The sequence below is a fragment of the Anopheles bellator genome, chromosome 1 (genome assembly GCF_943735745.2).
Source record: "Anopheles bellator chromosome 1, idAnoBellAS_SP24_06.2, whole genome shotgun sequence".
Taxonomy (NCBI): domain Eukaryota; kingdom Metazoa; phylum Arthropoda; class Insecta; order Diptera; family Culicidae; genus Anopheles; species Anopheles bellator.
Window position 1 is genome coordinate 48,133,988 of NC_071285.1, and position 18,941 is coordinate 48,152,928.

The 18,941-nt window shown below is 53.4% G+C and overlaps 4 protein-coding genes across 6 annotated transcripts; 3 read left to right on the top strand and 1 right to left on the bottom strand.

Moving 5' to 3' along the window:
- Positions 1 to 284: 284 nt before the first annotated feature.
- LOC131216516 (probable deoxyhypusine synthase) lies at positions 285 to 1,426 on the top strand. The gene is made up of 2 exons (XM_058211024.1): positions 285 to 482; positions 542 to 1,426. Exons 1-2 carry the CDS (start codon positions 285 to 287, stop codon positions 1,424 to 1,426), a joined length of 1,083 nt encoding a protein of 360 aa, XP_058067007.1.
- Positions 1,427 to 1,594: 168 nt separating this feature from the next.
- Positions 1,595 to 6,209, top strand: LOC131206615 (trafficking protein particle complex subunit 2-like protein). Of its 3 annotated transcripts, XM_058199231.1 has the most exons (3): positions 1,613 to 1,712; positions 4,943 to 5,754; positions 5,818 to 6,209. In XM_058199231.1, the coding sequence occupies exons 2-3, from the start codon at positions 4,963 to 4,965 to the stop codon at positions 5,986 to 5,988; spliced, it is 963 nt and encodes a 320-aa protein (XP_058055214.1). In that variant the 5' UTR covers positions 1,613 to 1,712; positions 4,943 to 4,962; the 3' UTR covers positions 5,989 to 6,209. The 3 variants fall into 3 exon arrangements, with proteins under 3 accessions (XP_058055215.1, XP_058055216.1, XP_058055214.1); XM_058199232.1 differs by lacking the exons at positions 4,943 to 5,754; positions 5,818 to 6,209 and adding an exon at positions 2,132 to 2,705 and having other exon boundaries at positions 1,595 to 1,712; XM_058199233.1 differs by lacking the exons at positions 4,943 to 5,754; positions 5,818 to 6,209 and adding an exon at positions 4,212 to 4,799 and having other exon boundaries at positions 1,612 to 1,712.
- LOC131206387 (retinol dehydrogenase 14-like) lies at positions 2,844 to 3,930 on the top strand. Its single transcript, XM_058198921.1, has 2 exons — positions 2,844 to 3,656; positions 3,733 to 3,930. The coding sequence occupies exons 1-2, from the start codon at positions 2,844 to 2,846 to the stop codon at positions 3,928 to 3,930; spliced, it is 1,011 nt and encodes a 336-aa protein (XP_058054904.1).
- A 2,598-nt stretch (positions 6,210 to 8,807) lies between the features above and the next one.
- Positions 8,808 to 17,669, bottom strand: LOC131208857 (protein disabled). Its single transcript, XM_058201772.1, has 8 exons — positions 17,627 to 17,669; positions 17,407 to 17,522; positions 16,289 to 16,387; positions 15,594 to 16,211; positions 15,144 to 15,524; positions 11,997 to 15,069; positions 11,761 to 11,904; positions 8,808 to 11,692 (listed from the first exon to the last, which is right to left on the bottom strand). The coding sequence occupies exons 1-8, from the start codon at positions 17,667 to 17,669 to the stop codon at positions 8,808 to 8,810; spliced, it is 7,359 nt and encodes a 2,452-aa protein (XP_058057755.1).
- Positions 17,670 to 18,941: the final 1,272 nt, after the last annotated feature.

The window sequence follows — 18,941 nt, forward strand, 5'->3', positions numbered from 1 at the left end:
ATCTATGACTTTTTAAAGTATTTGTTTGAAATTCCATTTACGGATGCTAATTTCGAGTAATGTTTCATTCATATGTTTGTCTATTGATTACAGCTTTTACAGAAAATGCTGATATTTGCTTCGATACAGCCGCTGCTCACATCTCACTCTCGTCGCCTCACCGTTGACGTTACGTCTCACACAACACGATCGGAACTGGCGCCGGGCAACATAAACAATAACTTTTTACTGGACGCACATGTTTTGAGTCAAAAACTAGAAACAGCGTTTTGCTAATCTCAAGTATGGACAACACCGTGGAACCGGCAGTTGCTAAGGAAGCTGTGCTGCTGGAAAGCACGAAACTACCAGCGGACACCCCGAAAGTGCACGGTTACGATTGGAACAATGGGTATGACTACGAAAAGCTCTTCAGCACGTACATTCACAGTGGCTTTCAGGCAACGAATCTTGGCCTGGCAATCGAGGAGATCAACAAAATGGTACGGACGTTATCATTCACGGCGAATAAAGATTGATTTTTATGCTTTCCCCTGTCCAGATTGCTGCCCGTCGCATTCCTCTCTCCGAAGACAAGTTGGACGAGCACGAGGAGGACGAATACATAAAGCGCCGGTCGAGTTGTACCATCTTCCTGGGCTACACCTCCAACATGGTTTCGGCCGGTGTACGTGAAACGATCCGATTCTTGGCACAACATCGAATGATCGACTGCATTGTCACCACGGCCGGCGGCATTGAGGAAGATCTTATCAAGTGCCTTGCACCAACGTTTCTCGGTTCGTTCGAATTGAACGGACGAGAGCTGCGCGAACGGGGTATTAATAGGATCGGCAATCTGTTGGTGCCGAACGAAAACTACTGTAAATTCGAAAACTGGGTCATACCGCTGCTGGATGAGATGCTCGATGAACAAAGGACGAAGGGAACACTTTGGACACCATCCAAAGTAATTGCACGGCTTGGCGAACGGATCAACGACGAATCGTCCATCTATTACTGGGCGGCAAAAAATCGGATACCAGTGTTCAGTCCGGCCCTGACGGACGGCAGCCTCGGGGACATGATGTACTTTCACTCGTACCGCAATCCTGGCCTAGTGGTTGACATCGTGTCCGACTTACGGCGGCTCAATACGATGGCCGTAAAAGCGGTTCAATCCGGGATGATTATTGTCGGCGGTGGCGTGATAAAGCACCACATTTGTAATGCGAATCTGATGCGAAACGGCGCGGACTATTCCGTGTTCGTTAACACTGCGTCCGAGTACGATGGAAGCGATAGTGGCGCGCGGCCCGATGAGGCCGTATCGTGGGGTAAAATCAAAAAGGATGCAACGCCGGTGAAAGTGTATGCGGAGGCCAGCTTGGTGTTTCCCATACTGGTTGGCGAAACATTTGTGAAGGACCATTTCCGTAAGAAATAAACTATTATTGCAACGGAACAGCAGGAAAATTTTATATAATTTGATCGGCTTGAAAATTAAAAATTGGTTATCAATGAACTCACTTGGTGGCCCTCACGTGGTGGGGGCTCTCACTAAAATCGTACATTATGACGTGCCACAGTTGATCTAGGCTTTCGTGAGAGCTAACGGCTGTCAAAATGGGTGCGAATTTGTAAACAAAGGTGCGTGATCAAAAAGAAAAATAATCTGGCAGTGAATCGAAATCGCGGTGTGACCAACGAATTCCTGTTCCCAATAAACTAAGGTACGTTTAGTAGACTCGTACTCGCATAGCTTTAAGTATTTGACTAGAATGTTAGGATTTTGGGGGACTGTATAAGCGAAGCTGCGGATGCAGCTTTCGGGAGCATCGGTTTGGTGCGTAATTTCACAGATCCCGTTCGAAGAGCGAACTAGGGCAGGGAAAAATTAGCATGTCTTCAACGGTCTATTGCGCCAAATATTACGCACGGAATGGGCCCAGAGGCTGGTCTGCTGTTAATCACTCATTACAATCTTGGGCTTTCGGATCCCCACGTAGCCGAAATCGACGAAGCATGACTCGGAGCCTTGGGACTGAAATTGCGCCCTCGATCTGCTGTCCTATATGGGTCATTAAAATAGGAAATCTTTTTCGTCCTCTTTTCTCATGCTTTCTTCCGCTGCAACCTCGGAATGCCGCAGAAACGTTAGAAGATGTGTGCCTGCGTGGCCATCATCGGGAAGGACAATGCGCCGCTTTACATCGCCACGGCGAACGCGGACAAGGAGATTGAACTGCAGTATCTGGTGCACGCGTCGTTGGACGTGATCGATGAAAAGTGCGCCACGAACCAGAAACAGACGGCCGACGGTCGGGAGCTGTACCTCGGGTCGCTCATCTCGACCGAGCTGTATAAAATCTACGGCTACGTTACGAACACCAAAATCAAGTTCGTGATCGTAATCGATTCGAGCAACACGTCGTTCCGTGAGAACGAGGTCCGTGCAATGTTCCGCAATCTGCACAACCTCTACACGGACGCCGTCTGCAACCCGTTCTACACCCCCGGCGATCCGCTCACCTCAAAGAGCTTCGATCGCTCCGTGCGCAGTGTCATTACTTCGAACTGAGCTCGGGGTACCGGGATAGACCCATTGAAACGTTACTTATACCTTCTCCATTACCGTAAAGGGGCTTCCGGGAAGGGCTGGGTTCTTCGTGGATGGAAAATGAATAAAAGTCCTGAGACGGCCTCCCGAAGAGAGTACAAACGTCGAAAACCTTTTCTGTGAATTTTCTTCTTCCTTCAGCTTCAGCAGAAGGCTTCACCGAACCATCGTCGATCGCCAAACGATCACCACATACCCCTCCGAGCAATTAGACCGTTAGAAAATGTCCGCAGCCTTCCATCAAATGCCTTTCATCCCATCGGAAGTACCGTTGCTGTCGGCTTGTGCTGCCGGGTTCGCCGGTTCGATCGTGTTTCTTCGGCTGTACAAACTACGCAAATGGGGCCGCGTACGGTCCACGTTTTCGTTGCGTGGCAAAACGTTCCTCATCACCGGTGCCAATACGGGGCTCGGATACGAAACGACAAAAGCCCTCGCACGACGCCATGCGACGGTCGTGATGGCGTGCCGCAACATGTCCAAAGCACGGGCGGCCATTGCGAAACTCGAAGCGGAACTTGGCCCCGTAACGGTTGGTGGTTCGCTCATCCCCATGCAGCTGGATCTAGCCTCGTTCCAGTCCGTGCGTCAGTTTGCCGGTGAGCTCGAACGGACCATTCCCCGGTTGGACTGTTTGGTGAACAATGCTGGACTTGCGGCGAGGACACCAGAGTTTACCCACGAAGGCTACGAGATACACTACGGTGTGAACCACTTGGGTCAGTTCCTGTTGGTGGATCTGCTAAAGAAGCGCCTTCTGGAGCAGGGGACACGAGTCGTGGTGGTGTCTTCACGAATGCACGAGATCGAGGCCGAGATCGATTTCGATAATCTTGGCCGCTGGGTCGAGTATGACAGTCGATTGAACCGGTTGTACAATAACTCAAAGCTGATGAATTTCTACTATGCCCGCGAACTCTACAAACGGGGCTTCAACGTGCACGTGCTCTGTCCGGGCCTGTGCCATACGGACTTCTTCCGCCATTACGACCCGAAGTGGTACCACTATCTGATTTTCTCACCGATCGTATGGCTCATGCTGCGCAGTGGCGAACAGGTACGAATCGACCGTTGAATCCGAGCTGCAGACGAGCCATCTCTCGACCGATCTTTTCCCCACTCTTCATCTGCAGGGGGCCCAAAATATCATCTTCGCGGCCACGGAAAGTGCCACGACACCGGAGCGTAACCCCGTCACGGGATACTTCATATCGAACGTCAGAATGCGTCGTTCCAAGTTCCATTTCGATGAAGAAACCTCCGCTCGGCTGTGGGATGAAAGTGTCCGCGCAATCGAACGAAGAGATGGAACGGTTGTGAAGGCTCTCTAGCCGGAGGCGTGTGGCATTGTGCGATGGTGATGGAACGGCATAAGCATTAAAAGGGTTATGTGGTTGAGAGTGCGGAACTAACGTTCAATCGATGGTCGGCGGATGGACTCCGAAGGGTCACATTTAACCACTAGCGTTGTAAGAGGGAAGAGGTTGATCGGATGATTGTTGGAATTGGTTTTTGGTTTCATAATGTATCAGCGGGCTCTATAAAAAACTACCATTACTCGATTTGTACAGAATTCTGCCAATGTACATAATGTTATAATATCGTCTTACAGTGTGGTGGTGTGTGCGTGTGGTGTTAAAACACGGACATTCGCTGTTTGGTAGTTGGATTAACTAATTGGGTTGACTACTAATCGTCTCCTCGCCGCCAATGCCGAAGAAAAGCGCTCACAAACGTGCGGCAACGATGGCCGCCCAAGAACCGGAGCCAGCGCCCCCGCCAGAATCGCTGCCCGACGAGCGGATGGACGGAGGCGACGATTGGGCGGCATCACGTCAAGCCATGTCGGCCATGGCCTGGCTCCTGTTTTACAGCACGGCGATGTTCACGTTACCGTTTGTGGCATTCTACGGAACCCGGTACGGCCTGAGTCACTATCTGCAGATCGAAGGATTTCCGAACACGTGCGGCTCGGTTGCCGCTGCCGTGCTGGTGGTCAACATTATCATCATGCTGTACGCACTGAGGGGCTACGAAGATGCCCAAGAGGACGACCGGCAAGCTGGCGGAACGACCGAGGAACAGGAAGCGCCAACGAAGCAGAAAAAGAAGTCCAACTAACTAGGGTTTAAGTCTGGAGACGGTTTGTGGTACTTACACTGAATGCGCCATCCTCGTACACTACTACGGACATAGTATTACACGGAACATGTTAATACATTTATTAGATTTTTATACAAACAAACCTTTGTTTCTATTAATTGTGGAGAATTTGTGGCGCTTGTTTGTCTTTAACCATACCATAAATTGACCATAATCTTGCGTCCATGCTTGCTCCTCCAGCGACGGTTTTTAGCGCAGAAATGTCCGCCTCGCTTCTGTACCTCCTGGTGCCGGTCGGTGTCGGCGCCGGTCTCTACATCATCCGGAAGCTGCGCGAGTGGCAGTGGGGCTGGGTACGCAGCAATAGCTCGGTGCGCGGCAAAGTCTACATTATCACCGGTGCCAACACGGGGCTCGGTTTCGAGACCGCTCAAGCGTTGGCCGCACGCCAAGCGACCGTCATCATGGCTTGCCGCAGTATGGAGCGTGCCGGAGAAGCGATCCGTCGCATCCGCCAGCACACACCGGAAGGGGAGCTCATCCCGCTCGAGCTCGACCTAGCGTCGTTCGAATCGATCCGCGGCTTTTGCGAGAAGGTGAAAAGCCACCACCCTTCGTTCGATTGTCTCATCAATAATGCGGGTTTGGCCGTGCAAAGGCCCCAGTATACGCACGAAAATCACGAGGTACACTACGGTGTCAACCATCTCGGACACTTTCTGCTGGTGGATCTGCTGAAGGATAATATCCGCGCGAACGGAGCCCGCGTGGTGGTGGTGTCGTCCAAGATGCACGAAAGGGGACGGATCGATTTCGAGCATCTGGGCCAGTGGATGGAACGGGGCCCACGCGATCGCACCAACAATCTGTACAACAACTCGAAGCTGATGAACTTTTACTTTGCGCGCGAACTGTACAAACAGGGCTACAACGTGCACGTACTCTGTCCGGGCCTGTGCCATACGGACTTTTTCCGCGACTACAACCCCAAATGGTACCACTACGTACTGTTTTCTCCGATCGTGCTGCTGTTCTTGCGTTCCGCCCGTCAGGTAAGCACAACCGAGCGCTGCCGATAATTCTTTCGATTTTATTCGCATTTATGTCTTCGACAGGGTGCCCAAAATATTGTCCACTGTGCGACGGATAACGTGAACACGGACGAGAAGAACCCGCTCACGGGCTATTTTGTGACGAACGTTCAGCAAACGAAATCCAAGATCAAATTCGATGAGGAAACCTCCGAAAGACTGTGGAAAGAAAGCCTGAAGGCAATTAGCGACTAAGCTGGTAGGCCCCAAGATAAGTGGTCCAGTTTGCTCCTTCCGAGCCGGTGGTGGGAATTCGACAACCAACTTTACATTTATAATCAATCTCTTTTCCCGTAGAATACTCACAGCCCCGTTTGAACGGGGTTGATGCAGGGACTGAATGAGCAATACACTAAGTTACACTAACCTATGAACGGTGCGGGGAAATGAATATCAAACTAATCACAATAAAATTACAAATGCTAAAAATGAGTTCAAACATTGGGTTGGTTCGCGAACACATGGCAACGGGTTCGGATGAATGAGGCACGTGTTCCAATGGTTTTGTGTTTTATATGTATTTTTACTTATTCGGATTGGTTTTGCTTTTGCAAACGCCATTTTGTCTTCGTTCACCAGTTTGCTACCGTTCCATTTCGACTCCACCGGTCATGCCGCGCGGGTCGGCCGTTCAGCCTGCTTCCTCCTGTACCCTTGTCCGATCCATTGCCGATTTCCGATGCTTCTGCGCGCCCTCCCTGAAGGTGGGTTTGAAGATTCGTCAACTCCAAACACTACATATTATCCAAATGAAGAAAACATCTACTGACGTGTGTACCGCGGCGTAAATGCGGCGCGGCCACGAACGGAATGCAAGGGAAGAGAAACTCGGCATCAGCTCGGGTTGAAATCTTTGAGTTTGCCATTTTATTAGTTGAAAATTCTTGGACTGTCCGGGGGACATTTAATATCAACAGTTGCGTCTCGCACACCGATTTCTTATGTTTTGTTGTTGCAGTTTTGCACTCGCACTTTCCTCCTGGAATATGGGTAAATTTTACGTTTATCATCGCTAAGTGTCCTGTTTTGTGACTTTGTGTGAATTTATCGCCCCACTTTCCCACCCCAACAAGGATATCTCGCTTTACCTTTCGTATGGTACACACTAGCATTAATTAATTCGTTCGTTAATATTTTTGAATAAGTGGTGTTGTCAGTTGGTTGGTTGTTAGGTTTCTTAAAAGGATAACGGGTGTATGTTTGCCTGTTTCGATTGCCCACTCTGAAGCGTTTGCTTTAGTCAATGTACTTTGTACGCCGATTACGCCGTATGCGACCGCCCAAAATCTGCTGTCGTCACATTCGATGGCCCCTGCCTGGTTTAGTTTCCGGAAATAAACGCCTGTCCATTTCCAATAACCAATATGAGTTGTGAGAAACTTGCACCCTTGGCTTCAGGTAATATTATACAAAACCAACCGTGTTATAAGCAATAAAACAATCAAACACAACCCTACATGAAGTCGTTAGGATACTATATACCAGCCTGGACACGGTTTTCGAATCAGCTCCCAGATATTTACGTTCTAGTTCTCCTGCTGTCCACATTCTGCCAACGGCCAGCTTCCGTCTCTCAGAGCATTTATTGAGGTGCTTTCGTTTGGAATTAGTATTTCTAAACATATCTAACCGACCGCTGCTGATGTATGTGGTTTACGGCTGCGCGACCGACCTGCGGATGCCGTTACTGGCAACCGACGGCTTTTAACTGGGAGAACATTAGTCTAAGATTTGTTGCATGTGTGTGCATTCGTTTTTCTCCTTTCCTCCCAAGCGAACTTATGTTGGGAAACAATGTACAATAATAGATTAACTGTCGTCGAACAATGATTTTGTCCACGATCTAGCAAATTGGCATTTAGCTACTAGCAACCGGCTACTGCCGAACGCACAGTAATAACACAGAACATAAAGGCTCTAAAACACTCCCTAACCTAAGTGCAGCACCGGTAGACACTACTAAATAAAGATTAAGCTGCCTGCGAAGGGGACCAGATTCAGATTCAACTATACGCCACACGCAGCGCCCTTATGTGCTTTCGAGAATGTTTCTTTCCTTTCGGTTTCGATTCCAGTGTTTAATTTCTAATATTGCGCAATAGATAGTAATGACTGGCGGAGTGGTAGAGTATTGGCGTGGAGTTGAGAACATTTAAAATCAATTACACAGTACTGCTAGCGTAATAGGGCCGCTGCCAGTTTCGGGCAACGTTTTAGTAGATCCTTAACGTAGAGGAGTGCCAACAGAGTCGTCCCCATCCGTTTGTTTCGCTTCGTAATGGCAATCACCTTGGGCTCCCGGTTTCTCACTAGCGACGGCAGCAGCAGCAGCAGCAGCAGATTCTGGTTAACGGAGCGACCTTCTTCACTAAAAATTCGTTACTATGTAATATCTCCGAAGCCGAGCCCGCCCTCCTAATCTTGTCTAGTGTGTAGTATAATTGAACTAAAGCGAAGCTACGGTACGACGGTACGTGGGTCTCTTGATATGGATGCGAACAAGCACACGGCAATGACCAAACGGATCTCAACTTATGCTAAATAAAAACGGCTACGTCTCACAAAATCACAGAACCCTACGGTCACCCGTACGGTTGGCCAGGCCCGCGCATGATGAGGATGATAGGTGGCGTGCAATTAAAGCTCAAACTGTTCGGGTACTGAGTAATCACAAATTAGTGTTCCTTACACGATGATAATGGCCCAGGCCTCCGCAATCACCAAACACGATTCGTTTACCTATTTACCTATCTGTGGGTATTGCTCCCGTCCCGTTGCTAACAAACGTCGCCCGCCCGGGGCCAGCAGCGACACCCGAAGGGAAGAGGGCTTCACACAAACACCTGGTACCGGTTGCAGTGCTTGATGCGCATGTACAGCTTCCGGATGTCTTTGGCCAGTGAGTAGCGCTGATGTTCGCCCTGGCAGCAGTACTGGTACTGTTGCCGAGCGCTTAAACTTCGCCCCAACTGGCGACTGAGGAAGTTCCCATCCATCATCAGGCTACCGAGTAATCAGATGTTGTCGTCAAAGTTGGCAAAGTTCTTGTCCCAGCCACCAGTCCCTCCGGGCACCGCCGCCGACGGATCATTCGATCCTCCCGATCCGGCCGGTGGACCGCCCGCTCCGAACGGATCACGACCCCCACCGCCGCCCTGGGAGGAGAAGAAATCATCGTCCTCGAACGGATCGTCGACTTTTTTGGCAAAAATGTTAATACTGTCCGACTTGCGAATATTATCCTGCTGCTGCTGCTGCTGCGAGTGCTGATGGTGTGCCGACGGATGACTAGAAGTTTTTAATATCTTTTTGTTGCTACCATTGTTGCTGCTTGCCGGTGCCGTCTGGAGCGTTACTGCCGCTGGGGAAGCGACCAGTGGTCCGGGACTGGTTGCCGATGGCCAACCGTGCTGCTGCTGCTGCTGCTCGGCCAAGTCCTGCTCCGTATCCGAGCGTCCAGCAAAGTCGTCCTCAAACATTGTCGTCGCCTCGGCGTCGAACTTCGAGACGGTGACGTTTTCGTTAAACCGTAGCTTCGATCCACTCGACGGGGCCGACGGAGGTGCCGATGGGGGCGATGTCGTTGACGATTGTGAGTGATGAGAGTGAGAATATTCCGTGGCCGGATCAGGATAACCACTGGCACTGTGGCTTTTATAGTGATGTGACGAATGTGATCCTTGCTGCTGCTGCTGCTGCTGCTGCTGCCGATGATGATGATGATAACCTTGACCAGCAGGCTCGTGACCGTAGTGAGCGCGCTCCTTGTCCCCTGAGAAGTCGTTAGAGAAACGGTACGATTTGTGTCCACTACCACCGTGCATCATCAGTGACCCGACACTCGGTGCCGCCGCTGCGGTTCCCATTGTCGGAGGAGAGTTGAAGTCACTTTCAAAACCGTCGCCACCGGGAGGGTCGTAGTTGGAGATAAATTTCCCACCACCACCACCCGAGCTGGGTAGCGGGTCGCCGAACTCGTCAAACTCGAAATCCATCCGCCCGCCATGATGGTTCTTACCAGAAGCGCTCTTCGGGGGCGTCACAGTTCCATAACCGCCACCACTACCGGCCCCATACTTGCTTTCTGACCCTTCAAAGTACAGATCGCGGCTGTTGCTTTTCTTCATCCGCCGGAGTGCCTCCTCTTCGTACTCGTAGCGTGACATCTTTTTCGCTTCCTGCGCAATCAGTGCATCGCTAACGAGGCGCCCTTCCTGGCGTGGAGTTGTCGAGGGTTTGCCGTAATAGGGAACACCGGCGCCACCACCGCTCGCTGGCTGTCGACGGCCGTAGTAAGCGGGGCTCTCATCGAGCGGATCGTCCAGCATGAGCATCCCGCCCTTACCGCCACCACCTTCGTCGTCCTCGTCATCGTCGTCATCGTCGAGTGCGCCGACACCACCGCCAGCGCTGCCACGTCGGCCACCCTCCACGGCATCGAAGTCGAAGTAATCTTCCTTCGATCGCAACGGGTACCGCATGGTGGCGTAGTTCGACGAGCGCAGCTCCTGCTCTTTCCGCTCGCCGGCTCTCGATCGGCTCTTTTTGCGGAATCGCCGATCTTTCTCCCCGTCCGAACCGGCCAGATTCGATGAAGCGGCACCACCGTGTCCCGGTCCACCACTCCGTTGGCGCACGCCTTCGTAGCGGCGCTCCTGTTCCGTGGCACTCGACGGCCGCTTCCAGGGAGCGGCGCCCTTGGCCACGCCCCAAACGTCATCGTCCAGCAGCATCTGCTGGTGGTGCGGCTGGTGCTTGCTGGCGCGCCCACCGATGTTCTGACTAGATCGGTGTAAACTGTTTACACCACCATCGGGACCCCGAAGGCCGCCGCCGCCACCACCTGCCGACGATCGTCCCATCGTACCACCGATCAGATCACCCTCCGAGTCTTGATCGAGCTCCTGGTCCAATCGAGCACTTCCGGCGTTACGCATTCCGCGGCGCAATGAGCGGCTCTTTTCCAGTGACAAGTAGCGATCCCGATCGCGCTCCCGCTCTCGGTACTCGGCCCGACTGTCCAAGCTGCCATACAGATCGCCACTGCCGAAGCTGCGCCGCTCGCGGCTGTCGTACGATTCGTTGCTTTCCCGGTCGAAGCTCTTCCGATCGCGTTCGTAAAAGTATTCCCGGGCTTCACGTGAATCCCGACACCCCGGCCTCTCGTACCCGTCATCGTAGTCCGATCGTCGACCGTACCCCTCACCACCGTACGGGTCGTAATCGTAGCTCGATCGCCCACCGCTTCCACTGCCCCGCGATGGTTCCCGCTCACGGTAGTACTTCCGCTTGTCGTAGGTCTTGTACTCCCGTCGGTCGTACGGTGGAAGGCTCTTCGGTTCCCGCTTCTCGTACGGTGGCCCGTACGTACTGCGCTCGTAGACGTTCCGATCGAACGATCGCGAACCACGCTCACCGCCGCCACCGCCGGTCGCCTGCCGCGAATCGTCATCGTCCGTCGGTGACGCCCAAGTCGGATGATGTCCACCGTCATGGTACCAGTGTTCATCTTCGAAGTTATCACGACTACGCGACCCAGCACCACCCTTCATGCCTCTTCGCCGGCCACCGACACCGGACCGCTGATCCTTCATCGGCTCGTCCTCGTACTCCTCGTCATTCGAGTTGATGCGACGCGGTGGCATCCGCGGATGGTGATAACGTTCACCGGACGTGGCATGATGATGGCGCATGTCCGCCGTCGACGATCCGCCGTGCATGGGCCGCTTCCGGTAGTCCGGTCCTTCCTCGTCCCAAGGGCTAACGTCGCGCGACGAGGACGACGTGTGGCCCTTGGTTGGCCAACGCCGACCGTACTCACGCAAATCGGCCGCCTTCGTCCATTCGTCCTTCGCATCGGAAGAGCACGGTGATTCGGGACCATTCTTATCACCACCACCTACAAAGGGAAAGATGCATAAACGGGGGAGGGCGACACAAACGGGCGCGACAACAAACCACACGTACGTCTTGCCAGTTCGTTGCGCGTTTCGTGGCGATGATCGGTGTGGCGGTGTTTGGAAGAGTGCTGGCCCATCGGAGGCTCCGGATGATCGAACACAGCCCACGATTCGGTCGCATTGGTCGGTGTGTTTCGCGACATTTTCCCACCTGAAAATGGAACCGAATGAGCGAATGCTGGCTGGTGAATCACTTCCAATACACCCGTTTGGGACCAAATGGAGGGAACGGCTGGTACCCACCTTCGTTGTTGTCACCACCTTCCGGGGACGTTTCATCGTCACCGTCGCTCATCGACCCGGACGATCGCTTTTCGCTGGACGATTGGCCCCGCGGTGCTGGCGTGGGTTTTTTCTTCATACCCTTCATGACCTCATCGCCGACACGCAGTGGCCCGTGCGACGATGGTTTGAGAATCGGGCTCCTGACCATGCCGAGCTGCTGTTGCTGCTTCTGTCCCAGCGGAATCGGTGAGGTACTCGTGTCGATTACGCCACCCTTGCCGGTAGCCACCAGATTCAGCGTGTCGGCCGCGTACGTAGGTGACTTGCTTTTGGGTGCGATCATATCATTCAACAGTGTCGTTGACGTCGAAGTCGGTGGCCGATACGGTGAGGTGGAGCTGTGGGACACCAACAATGGGCTACCCTTTACCGCCAGGCCCTGCGGCTGGGTGCGTGAACCTGCCGTCGGAGCGGGCGACAGCTGCTGATCGGTACCGTGCAATGATAGGTTCGAAACTGCCTGCTGCATAAGCTCATCGATCTCGAGATCCTCGCGCGGTGTAGCGTTCGTGGTGCGCAGCAAACTGATGCCACTCACCGTCGTTGCCTGATCCGGGGTGCCCGCATCGTTCGGTTCCGCGTCAGAGATGTTAATTTCCGGCGAGCCACCGGTACCCACGTTCCCGCCGATCATATCGTCAAAGTTGGCTTCAAATTTGCCATCGTCCAGCTCGAGCTCGCGCTCCTCGAACGAGGACGATTCCATGCGCGCAATCGGGGCCGGTTTCTCGAACAGATCCTCCACTAGAATGATGTCGCGCAGGGCTGCGTAGCGATCCTTGGCGTGGGAGATCACCTCCGTTATCTTGGTGTCGATCTTTGTCATCGGCAGCTGTGTAAGGGGACTGGTTGCTGTGCCGGTGGCAGCAGTGGCAAACGAATTACTCAGCTGACCGCCGGAAGGAGACGGCGATGATCCTTCGCCTGCGCCGAAGGCCGGCGAAAGGCGACTCATTTCGGACGCAACCTCACGCTGCAGATCCAACCTTGCGTGTTGCTCCTGCTCCCGCTCCCGATCAACCGGCTCGTCGGGGATGACTTCATCCCCTGCCCCGATGTCCTGTTCGATTATCTCACGAAACACGGCGTACTTATCGACGACAGAGGACGTGGCAGGTGTTGTTGTTGTGCCAAACCCTCCCGTGGCCGCTGCCGCAGAAACCCTGCCACCTGCCGGATGCTGGAGATTGAGATCATCAAAGTTGGCTACGAACGACGGTGGGCCGACGGCGCTGCGATCGCGGCGATCGTCTTCGCCGAAGTTGTCGTCGAACTTGGCCACGAACTCGTTTGCATCGTCGAAGTTCACCTTGAAGACGGGTGACTCGCTAACACTTCCCTCGTGGCCGGAGGCCGTGTCTTGGCTCGCTTTGGGCGCCACCATCGCCGGCTGTTTGCTGTTTTCGATAAACTCCGACAGGTACGTGGTCAGCTCCACCAGTGTCATGGTGCTTAGCTTCGAAACGGGAACGTTCAGTTTGGCCGCCAGTTCATCGATGCCGAGTGTAAGTAATTGACTTAGCGTAATGTCGGGCAGAAACGACGAGTTCGGGAGATCCCTGGCGAAGCTCCCTCCGAGCGGTGACTTTGACGTCGGTGGTGGCGTTGGTTCGTCGAGGTTGCGTGGATCAGTCTCGGACTGTTTGCGAGTGGTGGAGCGTGACGTTTTCGAACCATCTTTGCGTTGTGGCGGCGGCAGCAGCGTCGGTATATCCGGTTTGCCGGCGATCGGTGTCAAGTAATCCTCTTCATCATTCGACTTCTTCTGAGGCCGACCCGGGCCGACGGTTTCACCTGCGGTGCGACCAACTTTTCGCGACGGAAGTGGTAGCGGCGGCGCATCGGACGTGGGTCCACCGGTCGATTGCGGTGACGATCGGCTGGTGGTTTCGTACTTCGCGCCCACATAGTCGTAGCGCTGACCGGTACCACCGGATCCCCGATCACTCCCGAAGGATGCCCGTGGCGAGGGTCGTATGACGATGTCGGCAAACTGCTTCTTCGGCGGCAACGGCGGTGGTTCGATGTGGGACGCGGAATCAGGTCGCGGTGGCGGTTCCGGGGCAGTTTCCGTTTCGCTCAGCGAATCGCTTTCCTGCAGGCGCCGCATGTTGATGCTGTTGGAGTCACGTTTCGAAAACTTTTGCCCAAACAGATTCGGTTTCATCTTCTTCGAGCTCGAGCTGAGGCTGGAAATCACATCGACCGTGTTCTGCTTGAACACACTGCTGGCCGCGGGACGGTTGCGAGCCATCGGTCCGCCGCAGACGGCTGACTGGGCAGCGTTTGCCTCGGATGTTTGCCGCTCGAGACGCTTCTGACTGATGTAGCTGGCCCACGATTCCGGCGGAAGGTTAACCTGCAACGGACCATTGTAGACCGGACCGGCTTTCCCGGGCTCGCCCAGTTCTTCCACCGGCCGGTTACCACCACCACTGTTCGTATCCTCTGCATCCGACGTCGGTGGACCTGCCCGTTGGGTGGAACAGCTGTTGCTGCCCGGGCCCGGACGCGGCGACGCATTGCGAGAGAAGTGCACCTCGAAGGGGTCGAGCTGTAGCTTTGAAAAATCATCATCCTCCTGGAAGAGATCGACATTTTTCGAACCAGAGGCGCTCGTGACCAACGACGTTTCCATCATCGATCCCGCCGAGGAGTGCGGGGCCGAGCTCGGACCGTGGTCCATTGATCCGTGCGATTCGGACGACAGCTTCGCCTGCGCTTCGTCGAAGTTTGCCTTAAACAAATCCCCACTGCCACTGGCGAGGGTAGAGATGTTGCTGGCGTTCAGTGTCGAGGCGCCCAGCAGCTGCGAACCCTGTGACTGTTGGTCCTCCGAGGCAAAGTTCGCATTGAACGTGCTGTCCTTCCCGGACAGATCTTTGAGGACCTTTTTGGGTGGATTTTTGAGCTCTTGAAAGAAGTATTTCTTGTCGATGTACGGCTTTATCTTGCCCGTTCCGAGCGGATCCAGGTCCGTGAACACATCCGTGTAGGACGAGGGTTGTGCTGCGCTGGCGGTTGGCTGAGCCTACGAACGAAAACCGGACCAGATTAGTAGGGTTTCGATAAAAGAAAAATGGGACCTGTAAGAAAACGGCTAACCTTTCCCGTTTCCTCCGCCATTTTCGGTTCGTCGGAATAGCGTACGGGGTCGGGATCGAAGCGGGATGTGTTGGGCGGTGAATTCAGCCAGTCCTCGTTCTGCGCCGAAGATTGGCTCGTGTTAAGTGGGGTCGGTGTCGCTTGGCTACCAGCGTTGACCCCGCCACCAGTCTGATGGGAAGATAATGCACTGGAAGAGGTTCCGACGGTGGTGCTGCCGGTGTTGGTAGCAGTCGGAACCGGTGGGGCCGCTACGGGCGGAGGTGTTGAGGATACCACCACGGGGCTAGTTTCTGTGGCTTTGGGAAGATTTTCGGTCGAGCGATTCGTTTGCTTCTGATGCCTCTTGCTCGACTCAGGCGGTGGCAACAGATTGTACGCCTGGAATGGGATGAGATGGAAACAAAAAATCATCTTGACCGTCGCAAGTCGCGCAGCTCTCACACTCACCGGTGGAATGTTGGCGAACGAATCACCGAACGGATCATCGTCGAGGACACTTTTGCCGGGCCCTTCGCTCGGTGTTATGCGTTCCATCTGCGTAATGCCACGCTGGATGCAGCTCAGCTCCTGCTCTAAATCGACCAAATCCGCAACAGATTCGGGTGATTTTTCGCTCTTGCCCAGCGTGCCCGTCGCTCCACTTCCCGTTGCTCCGCTTTTCGAGCTCGACCCGGCTAGCATCGAGGATGCCCCTCCCAACGCTCCAAGCGGATCGCTTGGATGGTTCTTCCCATAGCTTCCTCCAGCACAGCCAGCACCGCCACTGTCCAGCGTGGTGCTAGTTTTGGCCATGAGCGAAGCCGACACTGCCTGGTGTTCGTGGGCCGTGATCTTGCTCTGGATGTGCTGCCGAGCGAGCTCGATCTCTTTCTTCTTCAACTCGAACACCACCTGAAAGAGATCGCGCATCGCCAGCACCACCTGGCTGGCCGCTTTGTCGGTTTTGATGCCGAAAAAGCGGTGCCCACTGTCGGGGGAACCAAAAATATAGCCAAATGCACGCGAATCCGTCATGTCCTGGGCGATGAACGATATCTTGTGCACGGGATGATGGTACAGCGAGTCCTGTTGGGGAGACATCGAAACGGACATTAAAACCAACTCCCATTTATGGCCGATTGCTTGGTGCGTTTGTTGCCTACCCCGGTTTTTTCGTCTCGCAACCGTAACCCATCAATCGTGACGTGTATCGTTATGCGCTGCTTGTGCTCGCCGGCGGCTCGTATGGCCATCTTGAGGTCCTGTGGGAAATTAATTTAAAAGTCAACAGTTCGTTCAGTAGTGCACCAACTGGTAGGTCTATGTTTCAGTGTCTGTTCCACAATGGGTTCCACTCCGTTATGAGGCAGGCAACTGAATGAAACATTCGCGTCGTATTCTCATTGCGGTTCTGCGAATTATATTGACTGTTCACAGACATCGATTGGACAGCTGATGGACGCAGCCAAAGCAGGGCTAGTGCATGTTTCATTGTACGGCGTTCCGCTTGGGCTACTTTGCACCATCGGCGGAGTGATGGACTTCAACTTCAATCACATAGGAAGCGCACAGATGCTTCTTACCGCTTCTCGACCGGATGCGTCGCGCCATCCAAAGGCGCCCAACAATCGACACGGGAGGTATGGTTTCCGATGGGTAAAAAAACTCCCCGTTGACCGCAAATCAATAGCACCCAGCATCAGACAATGCCTTAACGCAAAACGGTTCAGGTTACTACCGCCGGTGGTTGCTGCGATTCGATTCACTATTCCAATCAAGCCGGCGTGACAATAAAACGCCATCAAATTCCGACATTTTGTGTCGGGTATGTCCGCTCTCGCGTTCTATTTAACCTTTCAGACCGCGTTCGAAAGAGAGGGGCCGCAGATAAAATAGACGATTTGTGTGCCCGTCTCACACGTACCCTCATGTGGCGCATCCGGCAGGCGGCCAGGCGGCCAGGCTGGAGGTGTGCCATTAGTGTGTGCATCGTCCACAACCGCTCGTATAATTTCACGACGCATGAATTGAGTCCAATTCATGGTCACGGTGCTGCTGCTATCGCGGCGATTGGCCATCCTCCGACCGTCTCGCACATATGGCGCCACAGATCGCCGCATCCAAGAAGGCTACGCTGGTTCTGTGCCGATCAGAGCGTGTGTTTGCGCCGGTTGAATATGATTGGTGCTAAAAATAGCGCCGATCTGGGGTATCTCATCACAGCCCGCTGAAGTGGCCTGGGACGTCGAGTGATGGGCTCGTGCTGACGTCACCTACGTACCTGCAGCGCTTCCTGGCACATCCGGTCTCCACGGGCCTCGCCGACCTCCAGGATGCCGATCAGTTTGGCCTTGAAGCTCACGCCATCGCCGAAGAACCGTCCCGGTTCGTTTCGATCTGCAGGGGGAAGAAGAAGGGACAACAGATCAGCGAGCCGTTGGGTGGTTAAAAACCTGAAACTAGGGCGCCGGCAATCGTTTCAATCAGGGGTTTATCCTTACGTCGTAGCAGGCCTCTATCGGCGGGCCGGGAAGTGTTTTTCATTTTCGTACCGAACGAACGGCGTCTATCGCAAGAAAACGGCCAGGGAACAACAGCAACGCGCGAAGGGAACGACCATCTTCAGAGACACTCTCTGCCAATCGGATAACAACGCACTGTGCGCGTTCTTTGCTCCCGATGGGCAATCCGATCGCCAAGGACAGCGGACCGACGGAAGCGTAAATAATGCTCACAGGCACAAACAAATTATATCGCCTGCCGCCGGCGCGACTGGTGTTGTTGGGGAAACAATAACAAACACACTTTGCACTCTATCGCTTTCTCTCTCTCTCTCTGGCCGAGGGGTGCAATATGCAAACGATGAGCCTCGCCGTTTATCACTTCGTTCGCGACCTTTTTTATCGTGCGGGTTGATGATAATCCGTGGTTCACGGTGGTCCCGTGATGTGAATGGCCAATCCGGCCGCCGCCATTCAGGAGTCTCGGAGCCTTTGACGGCCGCCTGCCGGTTCTCCTCGCCTGGTCGCCAGTGGGTCAAGGTGCTGCCCATTCCCCGCACGCCAGTGGCCGGTGCATGTTTTTTTACGCGTGTTTAGATCACTTGCACCCCTTTTTTCACGAACTGGCCGCCGCTGTTTGACTCATCACCGGGCTCCGCACGAAAACGCTGTAACGCCAATCTGACAGCCAACCGCTGTCGTCGTTTTGAGTTCGAGAGGCCGAGGACGAAACACCGTGAATATCTGAGCGGTGTCCCGTCTATTTTTCTGCTTTCACGCCCGAAAACTTTAACCAAAAAACGTAAAAACTTTATCGTGAAATTTAATGTTTCACGTTTTAAATTTGAACCTCTGACCAGCCTGACTCTGCGTTCCCGCTCTCTGTATTTCTCTTCACATTAGCACAAACTTTTTTTACTCTCGTAAGGCGTTACATCGATGAACCCAATACCCAATGAACCGCCGTTGAGGAACGATGCGTTACGTGCGTTACAGACACTTATCCAGCGATTTTTTTTTGTAAGTTGAATTCAGTTTTCTCTTATCGCACTAAGGAATTCAGTAGCAGGTTGTATCAAAAGTTTGTGTATTGAAAAAAATGATTTCGAACAACGATAAACCAACGAAACGATTTATGTGTATTGCACATAACACGTTGAAGGAAGACCGTAGATTGTTCCTGAAAGGTAAATAAGGTACGGTAGGTAGATAAGGTAATCGTACTTACATTTCAACGGACTGGTCTTCTTGCGAATCGTCTGCATTTTCCTATATTTTTGGTAGACTAAGCTGTTGGGATCAATTCTGACTGCTT